The 12750-nt window shown below is 34.0% G+C and overlaps 1 protein-coding gene across 1 annotated transcript; it reads right to left on the reverse strand.

Annotated features, from left to right (window-relative positions):
* Nucleotides 1-663: 663 nt before the first annotated feature.
* On the reverse strand, nucleotides 664-12342 carry LOC126968203 (uncharacterized). The gene is made up of 3 exons (XM_050813060.1): nucleotides 12339-12342; nucleotides 11276-11380; nucleotides 664-827 (listed from the first exon to the last, which is right to left on the reverse strand). Exons 1-3 carry the CDS (start codon nucleotides 12340-12342, stop codon nucleotides 664-666), a joined length of 273 nt encoding a protein of 90 aa, XP_050669017.1.
* Nucleotides 12343-12750: the final 408 nt, after the last annotated feature.

The following is a 12750-nucleotide window of genomic DNA, read 5'->3' on the forward strand; positions in this document are numbered from 1 at the left end:
TTAAGTAATTAATAGTTCTATTATAATCAATTTATTTAGTAATAAATTTTAAATTATTTATGGGTTTTATTGCTTTAATATCATTGTATATTTTCAATCATTCGTTTTACATGTATGTATTTTCAGACGTGCATTTTACGCATCAATATCATATATTAGATATTCCAACCACAAATATTTTATTAAATTTTATATTAACTCGGACGTCGAGGATTATGATCGCAACCCATGGACTCAACAAGACATGGACTTGTAGATATAAAATTATAAAAACAAATTCTTTTTCAATATATACGTGGAATTCATAGACACCAATTTATGTTTTCACTTTTCACCAGGTATTTTTGGTGCAAAATTCATATCTTTAGGTAAATCACAAAATATACGAAATCTCTAAAGATTATCTCAACAAATATTTTAATGTAATGCAAAAGTAATGCAAACAATCCGCAAGAGTCTGCCTTAATAGATTACATAAAAATTCATCAACAACTACTCGACTAATTTAAGTCTACTTTAGAAAAAAACAAAATATAGTAAAAATATTTTATTTGAATAAAATCACGTTTCCACGGCTTAACAGTTACCACACTTTATTTCAAAACAAAGAATGTCATTATTTCTTTATATACACTTGAAGTCACGTACAACAAAAACGTAAATTTAAAAATATAAACCCTTAAAGGCACTATTGCAAGGCTCAAATGGTAAAGGTTCTACATTTACACTCACACAGGGGGCTTTATTTGAGGTGTATCCAAAGTTGCATTTCAACTGAGCGGGTATCTCAGAAGGGAATAAAACTTCAGCACCAACTGGTGCAGACACTAATTCAGTTAGGCCTCCGTAGAAATTCGGAATAAATGCTGAAGGAGTATTTACTGCCCCAAGAGAATTCTCAATAGTCGGAGAAATTATTTCAGTAAAACTATTAAAATAAGGTCCATTTGTGACAACTTCAGTTACTTCACGATAATTTGGAACTATTGATTCTGTATACCCATAACAATTATGAGGTATATTTTCAACGCCATTGTAGAATGGAGAGAATGACTCTGTGAGTCCACCAAAACCATTAGGTGAAATGGTTTCAATAACTGGATTGTACTGGGTTGAAAAACTTTCACTTATAATACCGTGCATATTTGGAGACAATCTCTCAATTACTGGCGAGCAAATTGTCTCTGTGATACCCCCATAATAATTTGGAGATATTTCTTCAGTGTGCTGCTGTATGACTTCTATATTACCACGTGGTATTATAATTTCTTGGATTTGTTCATTAATTAAACCGCGTTTTAATGATGAAGGCAAAGCTTCCAGTATATCACCAACTATAAGCAATTGTAAGGCGTTCGCTAAGGTATTAGACAATGAATTGTCTACTATTGTAGTGACCGTAGGAGATCCTGGAGCAGATATTACTTGCGAGGTTGCTTTTGAACTTGATGATAAAAGTTGGTTAACAACGGGTGGAGGATTACCGCAACGCTGAGATTGTACCTGAAATTAAAAAAAATATGAACAAAATAACAAACATCCTGCTCTTCTTTGACTTTTCCTTGTAAATTTGATTCAAGAAGCAAAAGGCAGACTTTACGAGGAGAATAATAAAACTATGTATCCCAGTTGTGTTTAGACGTAGGTATATACATACACTGATGTCTTATTCCGTCGGGGTAAGCAGAGACAACAGAACTTGCTTCTATCCTTACAAACCTCACGCGCTTCAACTTTATTGCTCTTTTCATTAATGCTCGCCGGTAAAGGGTGCTACGGACCTTTCCATTTTTCATAAATCATATTATTCAATATATTTTGTTATATTTAAGCTATATGTACTGTAATCATTACAAGTACTTTTTACAAAAGCAATATTGACCTCAATAAAACTTTCTTAAAAGCAAATTGAAATCCTAAAAATATGATAGAAAGTTAAAATTAAAATCTTATGATTACAGGATATATCCTGATATATTTATGGGAATAAAGATAGTCTTGGCTTAAAACATTATGTAAGATTTAACTTACAATAAAAATCTGGATTATTGTTTGCACATTATATCTTATTAAATGATCATGACTGAAGTGTACCAACCTGTGCTATACCTGTATAAGGTATTATGGCTTGAAAGTTACCTAAACATTTAATGATCAGAGTGCCAAGTGCGATCTACACAAAATTATTCGAATGACTTCACAATCACGTAAATCGACATTACGTCAAACGCGTCGACAACTTAATTTTTTAGGAGTAAAACAAAAGGTAGAGATAATTACTGATTGATAAGACAGCGTTGGAGTGGTTTAGTGATGCAGAGAAGATGGATAAAAGTAGATTGACTGCACAAGTTTATAAGGCAAACATTGTAGGAAGTTTTGGAAAAGATCGACCTCGGCGTATTGTCCACGATCAGAGATTTATTAAAAATGGTCCTAGCCAAACAGAAAAAGAACAAGAGAGCATCTATGAAAGGTTTAATACTAATGTGTGATTGAAACAAGCTAGGTAAGTTACTACATCGGGACAATGGCTAATGGAAGTTTTTAATTTCTGTCTACTTCTCTGGTGACAGGCGTGATTGCTTGTATGTTTGCTATTATGTTCATATTTAAGGAGGCAAACAGGCAAATGGCTTGTTTGGTGGAAAGTGAAGAAACTTATTAGAGACATCTGGGACTACTCTGGTTTTGAGTGACATTGGCTCACGATTGGAGTCAAGAGATATATTGCCGGTAAAGACGATAAGAGTAGAGCTTGAAGACCTCTTAATTACTTAAGTTATAAACCTTCAAGCGGTCGCGCGATGTTTTGCTTACAACCAAAAGTATATAGAAGGCATTGTTTCAACGTCGCGCGACTGCTTGAAGGTTAATGCAATAGACTGATGTATTTCTGATTGTGATCTTGACGGACTAGAACTTGACTTTTGTATTCGGTTGTCTTAGCTTAAGCTCAGTATAACTTCAGCTGCCAAATTACAATAAAACGAAATGAAAGATTATGCTAAGCTAACACATAGCTATGTTTTACGTGAGTTAAGTCGGATCAAAGTCTAAGTACGCTTTATAGATCTCAGGCTAAGTTTCGCACGAACGTCGCGATGCTCCTGGAAGTAACATCAAGAAGCGTCTATCTGCCATTGCAAATTCCCGCATTCTTTCTTTGCACACATATCTAGGGACAGCCAGTTCAAATAGCGTCTGGTCATCTTGGATAAAGAATGTACTAGACCGCACGGATAATCATACATCAGACCGACTAAATCATATATGGCGTGGGTGACCTCTAACAGATAGACATAGTGCCAAATTTTGAGGCTCATTAACATTAACCTGGCCCTGCTAACATTTTGATGCCAATTGTGACCAAGCGAAACGAGCGAGAATAAACTATATCCTTCATGTATAACCCTGAGCGTTTTCGGCATTTAAGGTTCAACAACTTGAGTATAATATAATTTGGTTATAAAAAGTTCTGTCTGTTTGCTTGCCTCCATTCTTCTCAAGCCTGAGACTTTTCTTCTTAATCGCCTTCTGACATTAAATTAAGACTAAGCCAGCTTATGAGTAGTCATAGCTCCAATACTGATATTATATTTTAGATCCCGTTATGGATTTCGAGAGAAAATTAATAGTCAAACAATAAGCCACTAAACGTGAAACTCCACTGAAATTTTGTTAAAAGTATTGATTGATAATGTATTGCGTTGAATATGAGATATTTGTGTTAAAGTAAGTACTTACATGTAGAACAAATAGTAAGAAAGACAAAATAAAGATTTTGTGTCCCATTTTTGTTTCTTTCACACGGCTTCTACAAAACTGAGTTAGTAATGCTCTATTTTTCCATTTATATAGGTGAAGGTTATGATGTAATCATGATATTAATTTCACAATCGTTGCATTTTTCATATTGACATTCACTGCTCAGATTTTTTTCGCCTACATCAAAAGAATAGCTGTGCATCGTATTATCAAAACTGACTCGTTCTCAAAGAAGTTGTTTTTTTTTATTATTTAAAAGTAAGCTCTGTCCTGAACTTTTTCCGCTTATAATTCATAGGTATCGCCTTCGAGGAATCCAAAAATCTTCGTGGTAATATGCTCCTTATATCATATTTTGTGCGGGCAGACTTTTATGATGATATTGAAAAATTAAGAAGTTAGTAGTAAGTTACATTATCTCTGGACCTAACGTCACATCGTCGCTTTGTTACGGTATGCAAAACAAGCATCACTACGATATTATTATTAATAAATAAACACTGATTTATTTTTTGTGCATTATAGATTGATGTAAAGGTGCTGTGTTGTAATGCTGATTATTGTTATTATAATGATGAAAATACACGAAAAGTTCTGGGTTAAATGAAAAAAAAATTTTTTTCTAGCATTATTATAGCCACACAAACTACAGAACTATTAACAACAAAAGTCATAACGTAACAATGAAATCTTTAAATATAAAGCACGAAAATATTGCGACATGTACATAGCGGTAATGAAACTGCAAACCGTACTGACGCGACAGGACGAGCGCGAGGGGGTGAAAGGGGAACGGGAGGGGGCTTCACGTTTCAGCGAGGCCCATAGCTAATGTGGTCGTGTAGTTATGAAAGCATAACAAACATTATAACATACACATGCTTTTAAATATGATCACTGAGGCCTATACTCTTTTGTAACACCACAGGACTCACAAGAGCGTTGGCGAGCTAATGAAGCATTCGATGAGTCGAAGGTTCTAAACCATTTAGGTACGCCAACAACGCTCATTGTTAGGATAAATTCTGAAGACAAAAGGTCAGATATAAATAAAAACAATACATAGATGATTTGTCTTATAATTTAATATACATAATAAAAATATTTCTATTTAATAATTTAATCTAAAATAAATCCACCACTGAGAATACGTCTTTATTACCATCAAATGCCATAACAGCTGCATATGGATTTTGGAAATCATCTTTCATAAATGGAACTTCTGGAAAGTTATTGGTGTTAATAGCTTCATATGGTGACATTAGACCTCCAGTTCTAAGTGGCAAAGTTTTTTCAAAGCCATAATTTGGTAAAGCATTTGATAGAACATCGTATTCACCTAAATATTTTGCATTAGGTGATACAGTTTCTAAATAATTTTGCATTGGTGTTCCACATTGCTTTGAAGGCAATGGCTCATGCGGTGCATTATTTATAATATTACTTACTATTAATAATTGTAATGCGATAGCTAAGTTATTTAACACATTTGAATCTACAGTTCCCGGTCGTGTTGCTTCTAATTTCGGAATCTCTGATAATGGTTTCGGATTTTCTGGTGATGGTTTTGGAATCGGTTTTAATTCTTCTGTTGGCGTTGGTAATGGTTTTGCTAAGACGTAGCTTGCTTTGGCTGGTTTGTTTGGATAAGTATAATCTGGTGGATGATTTGGCCAATGTGTCGGTACTGGAGCATTTTTCTGTCCATAGTTGTAAGGTCTTGGGTGAGGATAGACATATGAAGAGAGAGTCTGAAAGAAAAAGAAAAATAAGCAGTTGAACAAAAGACTTTGCGCTCTGATAAGTTGTGCATAGCTGGCATTTTGTGTTGAAATTACCGAGCGAAATTTTCAAAGAACTCTTTCACTTACAGCCTAACTGTGGAAAGAAAGCCCTTGCGTAGGGTCTTCAGATTGATTGTAGTATCAATCAATCAAACAAACATACCAAATTAACAAACCAGCATGGCTTATCTCATTATTCTGGTGTTTCAAAAGTGTATGGGTGGTGATGATAACTTCCCTGTCTGATAATGCAATAAGTAAACAAGATATCAAGCTACATATATGCAATGAGTTTGAATTTGAATTTGTGATACAAACATACATAAAAAATTCTCTTAAAAGCGATAGAAATGTTAATATCTACTTAGAAATAACTAAGATTTAAAAATTAAAAACAAGTTAAGTTCATACTCGAAAATATCATTAATCATTAAAGGCCGTTCCTAATATTCAGTCTATCCCTTACTTGAGACAAAAATCGTAACTATCGTTGACTTTTCTGTCCCAATAAACTTATCGACGGTAACTCACCCTATCCGTGCACGCTTTCTGTCAATGGGACGACGTAAAGCTTACCAGCGATATAAAGTTTGTATGGAAATTTCAATTCACGCGTCCCTACATGAGGCGATAAGAATGACTTATCGGGTATATTGGGACAGCTTCAGATTATTGACAGCTAATTACTGACAGTAGAAGGTAGTAATTTATCTCTATCTGTAGATAGTATATTGGGAACGGCCTTAAGAATATGCAATTGTTTCAATATCTTCTTTATTATTCCGAGGTGAACATTGACTAAAAATAAAATTCAATATACCTACCGCTTATATATTAATATAAGCGGTAGGTATATTGAATTTTAAAAATTAAAAAAATACTGGTATACAAATAAAATAAACGATAAAATTGTGCGTAAGTTAAAAGCAGTTTTTCGGAGTGAAGTGTTTTTTTGGAGAGCGGAGCATTTCATGTTGTGAGTGAGAAAGACACATTCTGTTTTAAACACCAAAGGAATCACAGGAATACCTTGCCGGCCTTTTAGAAAGGTGTACGCGCTTTTTAATGGAGGTTCCCATATCTTCAAGAAGAAGCTTATTCCACAGCTTGGTTGTACGTGGATGAAAGCTCTTTGAAAACTGCACTGTGGAGGAACGCCACATATTTGGAGGAATTTATTAACACTGAATACAGTAAAGACTTGTAATATCTGTTTTTGCATATCTAAATCATCATCCCCACCATCTGGATGTGTGACGGTCCTCCACAGTGCGATTTTCAATGAGCTTTCTTCCACGTACAACAAAGCTGTGGAATGAGCTTCCTTGTGCGGTGTTTCCGGGACGATACAACATGGGTAACTTCAAAAAATGCGCCTGCCTTAAAGGTCGGCAATGCTCCTGTAATTCTTCTGGTGTTGCAAGAGAATGTGGGCGGCGGTGATCACTTAACACCAAGTGTACCGTCGTTTGTCCTCCTTTACCAAAAAAATCTCGTCTTTATCAGCCTAAGAACTTTGTTATTCTAACCTAGAGGTTATAAGTGTGATAGCTTATGTATATACTATAAAGAAAGTTACGATCACCAAACATTTAGGAATCGTGATAGAACAGTGATTATCTTGGTACCCACACCATGAACGAGATGTTCAGAGCATTCGGTAACTTATCTGGATTCTCAGAAGTTAAAGACAAGTTGTCCCTAAAAATTCTTGTAATTCTACAAACACCTGCTGAATAAAATATATGTCCCTATAGCCCAGTCCATACTTATATAATATTTTGTATACCTATCTGGGAAGGCGCAGCAAAATCCAAATTCTTAGATCTTGATAGGGCGCAACGTGCGTTAATTAAAGTTATGTATTTTAAGGAATGGCGACATCCCTCGCAGAGCCTCTATTCTGATAGTTAGAAAGTTGTATAAAGTATATACGGTATTAAAAATACATAAAACTATTCCCTAATAGTACTTTACTGAAAAAGAGAATATAATACATTATTGCTCAAGTCAAGGCCTTACACTGAAACTACTTTTGCAAGTAAACAGTATGGAAAACGTGCTGACTAACTTTAGAATAAAATAAACAAACACAACAATAGATATATATATATATATATATATAATCTATATGAATGCAAGAAAACTATAATTGTAAAAGTCAAATAAACTTTATTAAATTAGGCTTAAACTAAGCGCTTTTAAATCACTATAAATATTTCTTTTAAATTACTGAATCTACCATATTTTCGTAAGAGGTTGAGCCCGTGAGAAGAACATAATATAAGAAACTCAACGGCCACTCTTTTCAATAACACATATTAAAATGTCAGATTGAAACCACAGTTAATTGAGCCACGTTTTCAGAAACAGTTCAATCGCTGACAAATGCATGATAATTAGAATACAAACTTACCTGACAAGTGCAAACTATTAATAATATTACTTGATACAATATCATTGTCCAACAACAACTAACTTGGAACTAATCGTGTACGAATCACAAGATCATTACACGCTCAATTACTATAGATTTATTATCTAATATTATTGCGAAAGATTTATCTTAATTTTATCTAGGTTGTAGCACGTTTGGATAGTATTCTGTGAAACGATTTTGAAGTGATTTCTTATGGGAGGTTAAGGCTACTATCACAAGAAATAGCCAAAATAGCGCATAATTGAAACCATTTCTTGACGGTTTATATAAAGCTTATATTTTTACAAAAAATAATTACATGTCTACAAAATATGAGAAGAAAATTAATTTATTCATTATATTTCTATTTTCTATAAACAATGCGAAAAAAAATCACCAATATGCCCATTAATATAACAGTTGGAGCCATGCTAATTAGTCAATCTAGATAAAAATTGTACGAAAATTTATTAATTGTACACCAGTACTATTTAACATGACATAGTTTTGTAAAGAAAATTGTATTATGTTTGTAATAAATTAAAAATGCTTCTAATTCTGAATTAAAACTAGCGATCTTCTACGGGAGAGGTAACCTAAATCCGCTCGATTCCTCAAGGTCGTTGGCTCGGTCCCCAGCCTTAAACCGCTTGTTAACGTAACGCGTTCGGCGCAAGTTTGTCTGGCTTCCCTTTCTCTCATGCATACGACAGTTGTAGGCAGGCTCCTCTTCTTTCTTTCTTCTTTCTCTCCTCCTATCTCACTCTCTACATAATTACACAAAATTCTAATGTAAATATTCAAGAATTGTAACTAATATATATTAATAAAATAATATATATTATGATCAATAAAAGATTTTTATAAGGCGTCGTTGAGACTTCCACTGGTGCTATTATGAAAGAGGCTGACTGTCGAATTCAGTTTTTTTCAACGTTTTTATAGCTGGCACAGTCTCTCTAGACACGTATAAATTGATCTAAGGTCTTAAGTTTTACACAGCTATAAAATTTAGATTGAATTTTGAATTCACATAGGGATTATAGGTCATATAAATAAACCCTAGCTCACGAATGGTCCAGACCAATTTTATACGTGACATGACTATTTTATTCTGAGCCTTTGATGTGCTATTTTATTATAGAATTCATGAGAATGAAACATGTAATTTTTATTTCCTCTTATTTGTTTCTTTTAATTTTGAAATAAAAATAAAAAATAATCGTTTGAACCTATTTTTATACGTTCAACAAGCATTTATCAATGTGACGATGTGCTTTTTATATCATTTATATGCACAATATAATCTAATATATAAAATTCTCGTGTCATGGTGTTAAACATTGAACTCCTCCGAAACGGCTTGACCGATTCTCATGAAATTTTGAGTGCATATTGGGTAGGTCTGAGAATCGGACACCATCTATTTTTCATCCCCCTAAATGATAAGATTATCCACACGATTTTTTTAAATTTTTTTTGACATTTTCTAAAATTTGTTTGATTATGAGTCGGCATTAAAAAATACATACAACTTCAAATTTCCACCCATCTACGATCAACAGTTACTTTTGTATCGCAATTTTAATATCGGCAATACAACGCTTGTTGGGTCAGCTAGTTGTTATAATATACGATATTATGATTTTGAGGCCCTACTAGAACAATAATATTGCAGAACAACTGGCCAAGTTTATTATTTTGGTGTGCGTGCATTGCTTAAAACGCTTTCACAGCTGCCACAGTCGTGAAGTGATATTTAATGTGATATCTATATTCATATGATTTATTTTGAAAATGACACTTTCAATACATAAAATCATGTTATTATGGTAACCAAGATGACAAAGTACTACTGTAAAGCGAACATATGTGTTGTCCTGTAAGGTTTTGGGTATGTTCCGAAATGCACTGCGACCACTGTACAGTGTGACGTCAATTTAGTATACTGTGAGCCCGTTCCTTTATAGCCAGTTATACTGGTTACTGTTTAAAACGGAACGCAATCCCGTATACTGTCAGCCGCATTTTTTGACGCAGCATTCAAATAAGTGTATTAAAGTTTTCTAGTTCATTAAAAAACTTTTGTTGGAATGCTGTCAAATTAAAAATATTTTAATTCATATTTTAGGCACTCGAGTGGTTTTGACTGATCACGTGATCAAAGTACTGCGAGTACCTTACCTTAAAAACGCCAGTGCTCACAGTAGAATATGGCGGCGATTTATGACGGCAGTATACTGGCAGTCCATAACGGAACGAATTTTTCTAAAGTGATAGCACTGTGCAGTGCTCGCAGTGCATATCGGAACATAGCCTTCGATACGCATGCATATACGCACTTTGTATAAGCGTGAGTGATATTTCTTCGACGTGTTCACAGCTGTAACAGTCTAACCATCCGTATAGATTATCTAAGGGTTTCTCTTACCACAGAAATCCTTCTACAAATGTATTTTTAAACATAACATATAGCAGGCATTTTTCAATATAAGGTTCTTAATTTAGACAAATTGCCGCATTTTTATCCCTCAATATCCGGGACGCTTCGAGCGTACGTAGCAATGTAATGTATGTATGTAATAGACAATAGTTATCATATATTCGCAGTTGTAAAAAAGTAATATTTGATTGGTTAAAAGTTTTAAATTACAATGATACAGAATAACTTATAAATATACTAAACTAAAAAACAATAATTTGAATTATTATACCAACGTTAGCAATTTTCTTTTCTTACTTAGCACAAACACATACAGACACATCCATACATACACGCACATACTTCCATACACACACATACACGCAAATTTATTTTATTTTTATTTTATACTATTATAGGGGAAAAGACTGGATCTCACGACACAGGGAATCCTAGTGTGAGGCCAGAATACTTGTAAAATTAAAGTTACTTTAAACCAACGTATACTTTGTAACAGATATTTTGTAAATCTATGTAAGTAACTAATATGGTACTGCAATAAAATTTATTCTTAGAATATATTACATTATAATGAAAATGTGTGTGTGTGTGTGTGTGTAAGATTTAGGATTCTACCAAAATTTGTACTTAGTAAATATATCTTTCAAACATAGAAAATGCAATATACTTCAAAAGCATTCAACAGGTTCGTAATATTATTTTAAAAGTAAAAGTATTTATTATAAAAAAAAAACAATCTTATTAAATATTAATTTTATTAATTTAATAGATACTAATATACGTAATTGTATGAAGAACATCCGGGTAATGCTGGCATAGGCAAAACGGTCTCAACAGGATATCCCGGTAATTCGCATGGGCCGGGTAACGTGTTGCTTAACAGGTTACTTACTACTAAAAGTTGCAGGGCATTGGCAAGGCTATTTGCTACACTACTATCATGAACTACAGTTGGGTAAGGGTATTCTGGGATAACATTTTGCGCAACGGGTAAGATGGATGATTGCGTTAAAGTGGGTAAGCAAGGTGCGGCCGGTGCTAAAGTAGGCAAACAGGGTGCGGCCGGTGCTAATGTAGGTAAGATGGGTATTCCTTGTGGCCCAATAATCAAATTATTTGGTAGTATATTTTCGTAGACATTTGGGGCGCAGCTGTTTATAATTCGATTCAGGCATTGTGAGTAAGCGGTCTGCAACAAAACAAATGACAATTTTTATACAATACGTTAATGTTCAGCGACGTAACAGTGTACAGTGGCATTCATAATAACACTATTGATACACTCTTACACAAATTATCTTGCCCCAAACTGGGCATAGCCTTTACTATGGGTACAAGACAACGATATATTTAATGCAATATACTTACTTTAGCATACAGAAATACAAATAAACAGCCATGACTCGGAAAGAAACATTCATATTCATCTAATAAATAATGCCTACGGGGATTCAAACCCGGGACCTCTAGCTCAGTAGTCAGGGTCACTAACCACTGGGCTATAGGGCATTATATGGTTATAACAGTGCTATGAGAGCACAGAAGCACAATTTCTATATGGAAATTAAATTTGTAACCAAAATTTATGAAAGATGCGGGACTCGAACCCGCGAACTCTCGGGGCTCTATTTCCAACTGAGCCAACCGTTCGAGTGGTTCGTATATCTTGGTATGTCTTGTGCAAGGCTTGTGTCAGGTTGTGGCTCCACTAACAGGATCTACTTTACAGATAACCTGCTGAACAATAATTGCGAAATTGACTTGAGATGTCACTCTTTCATATCTAAACAATATGTTATTATTATAGTGAGAAAAGATAGTTTTTGACGTTCAATAAGTGATTTTAAATCGTATTTTAATCCTTCCGTCGCCGTGTAATATTAAAATGTTTCTTATACAGTAGCATTGTATTGCACTTTTTAACCCATTGTGTGATTGTTTTGTTTTAAAATTTACCTGAATTGCGATGGCTTCGAGTACAAACAAAATAATCTTAGACATCTTTATATTATTTTGTGATTCAACGAAGTTATGACTAATGTCTTGACTATAAACATATTATTTATATAATATTAGTTGTGTATTTGTAAAGTTGCAATAATGTTATCAAAGTTTTGTATCGGCACGTTTCTGATTGGAATTTCGATGAGTCAAATAATCTATTTCATATGTAGGTAGGCTTTGTTGCAAGGCATAATATGACATAACATTTACGCAGTTTTTTCAACACGATTTTACACTATAACCTATCATCGGAAGGGAGGGGAGGCTCCCTTGCACAGGATGCCGGCTAGATTATGGGTACCACAACGGCGCCTATATTCTGCCCTAAAGCA

The sequence above is a fragment of the Leptidea sinapis genome, chromosome 15 (genome assembly GCF_905404315.1).
Source record: "Leptidea sinapis chromosome 15, ilLepSina1.1, whole genome shotgun sequence".
NCBI lineage: Eukaryota > Metazoa > Arthropoda > Insecta > Lepidoptera > Pieridae > Leptidea > Leptidea sinapis.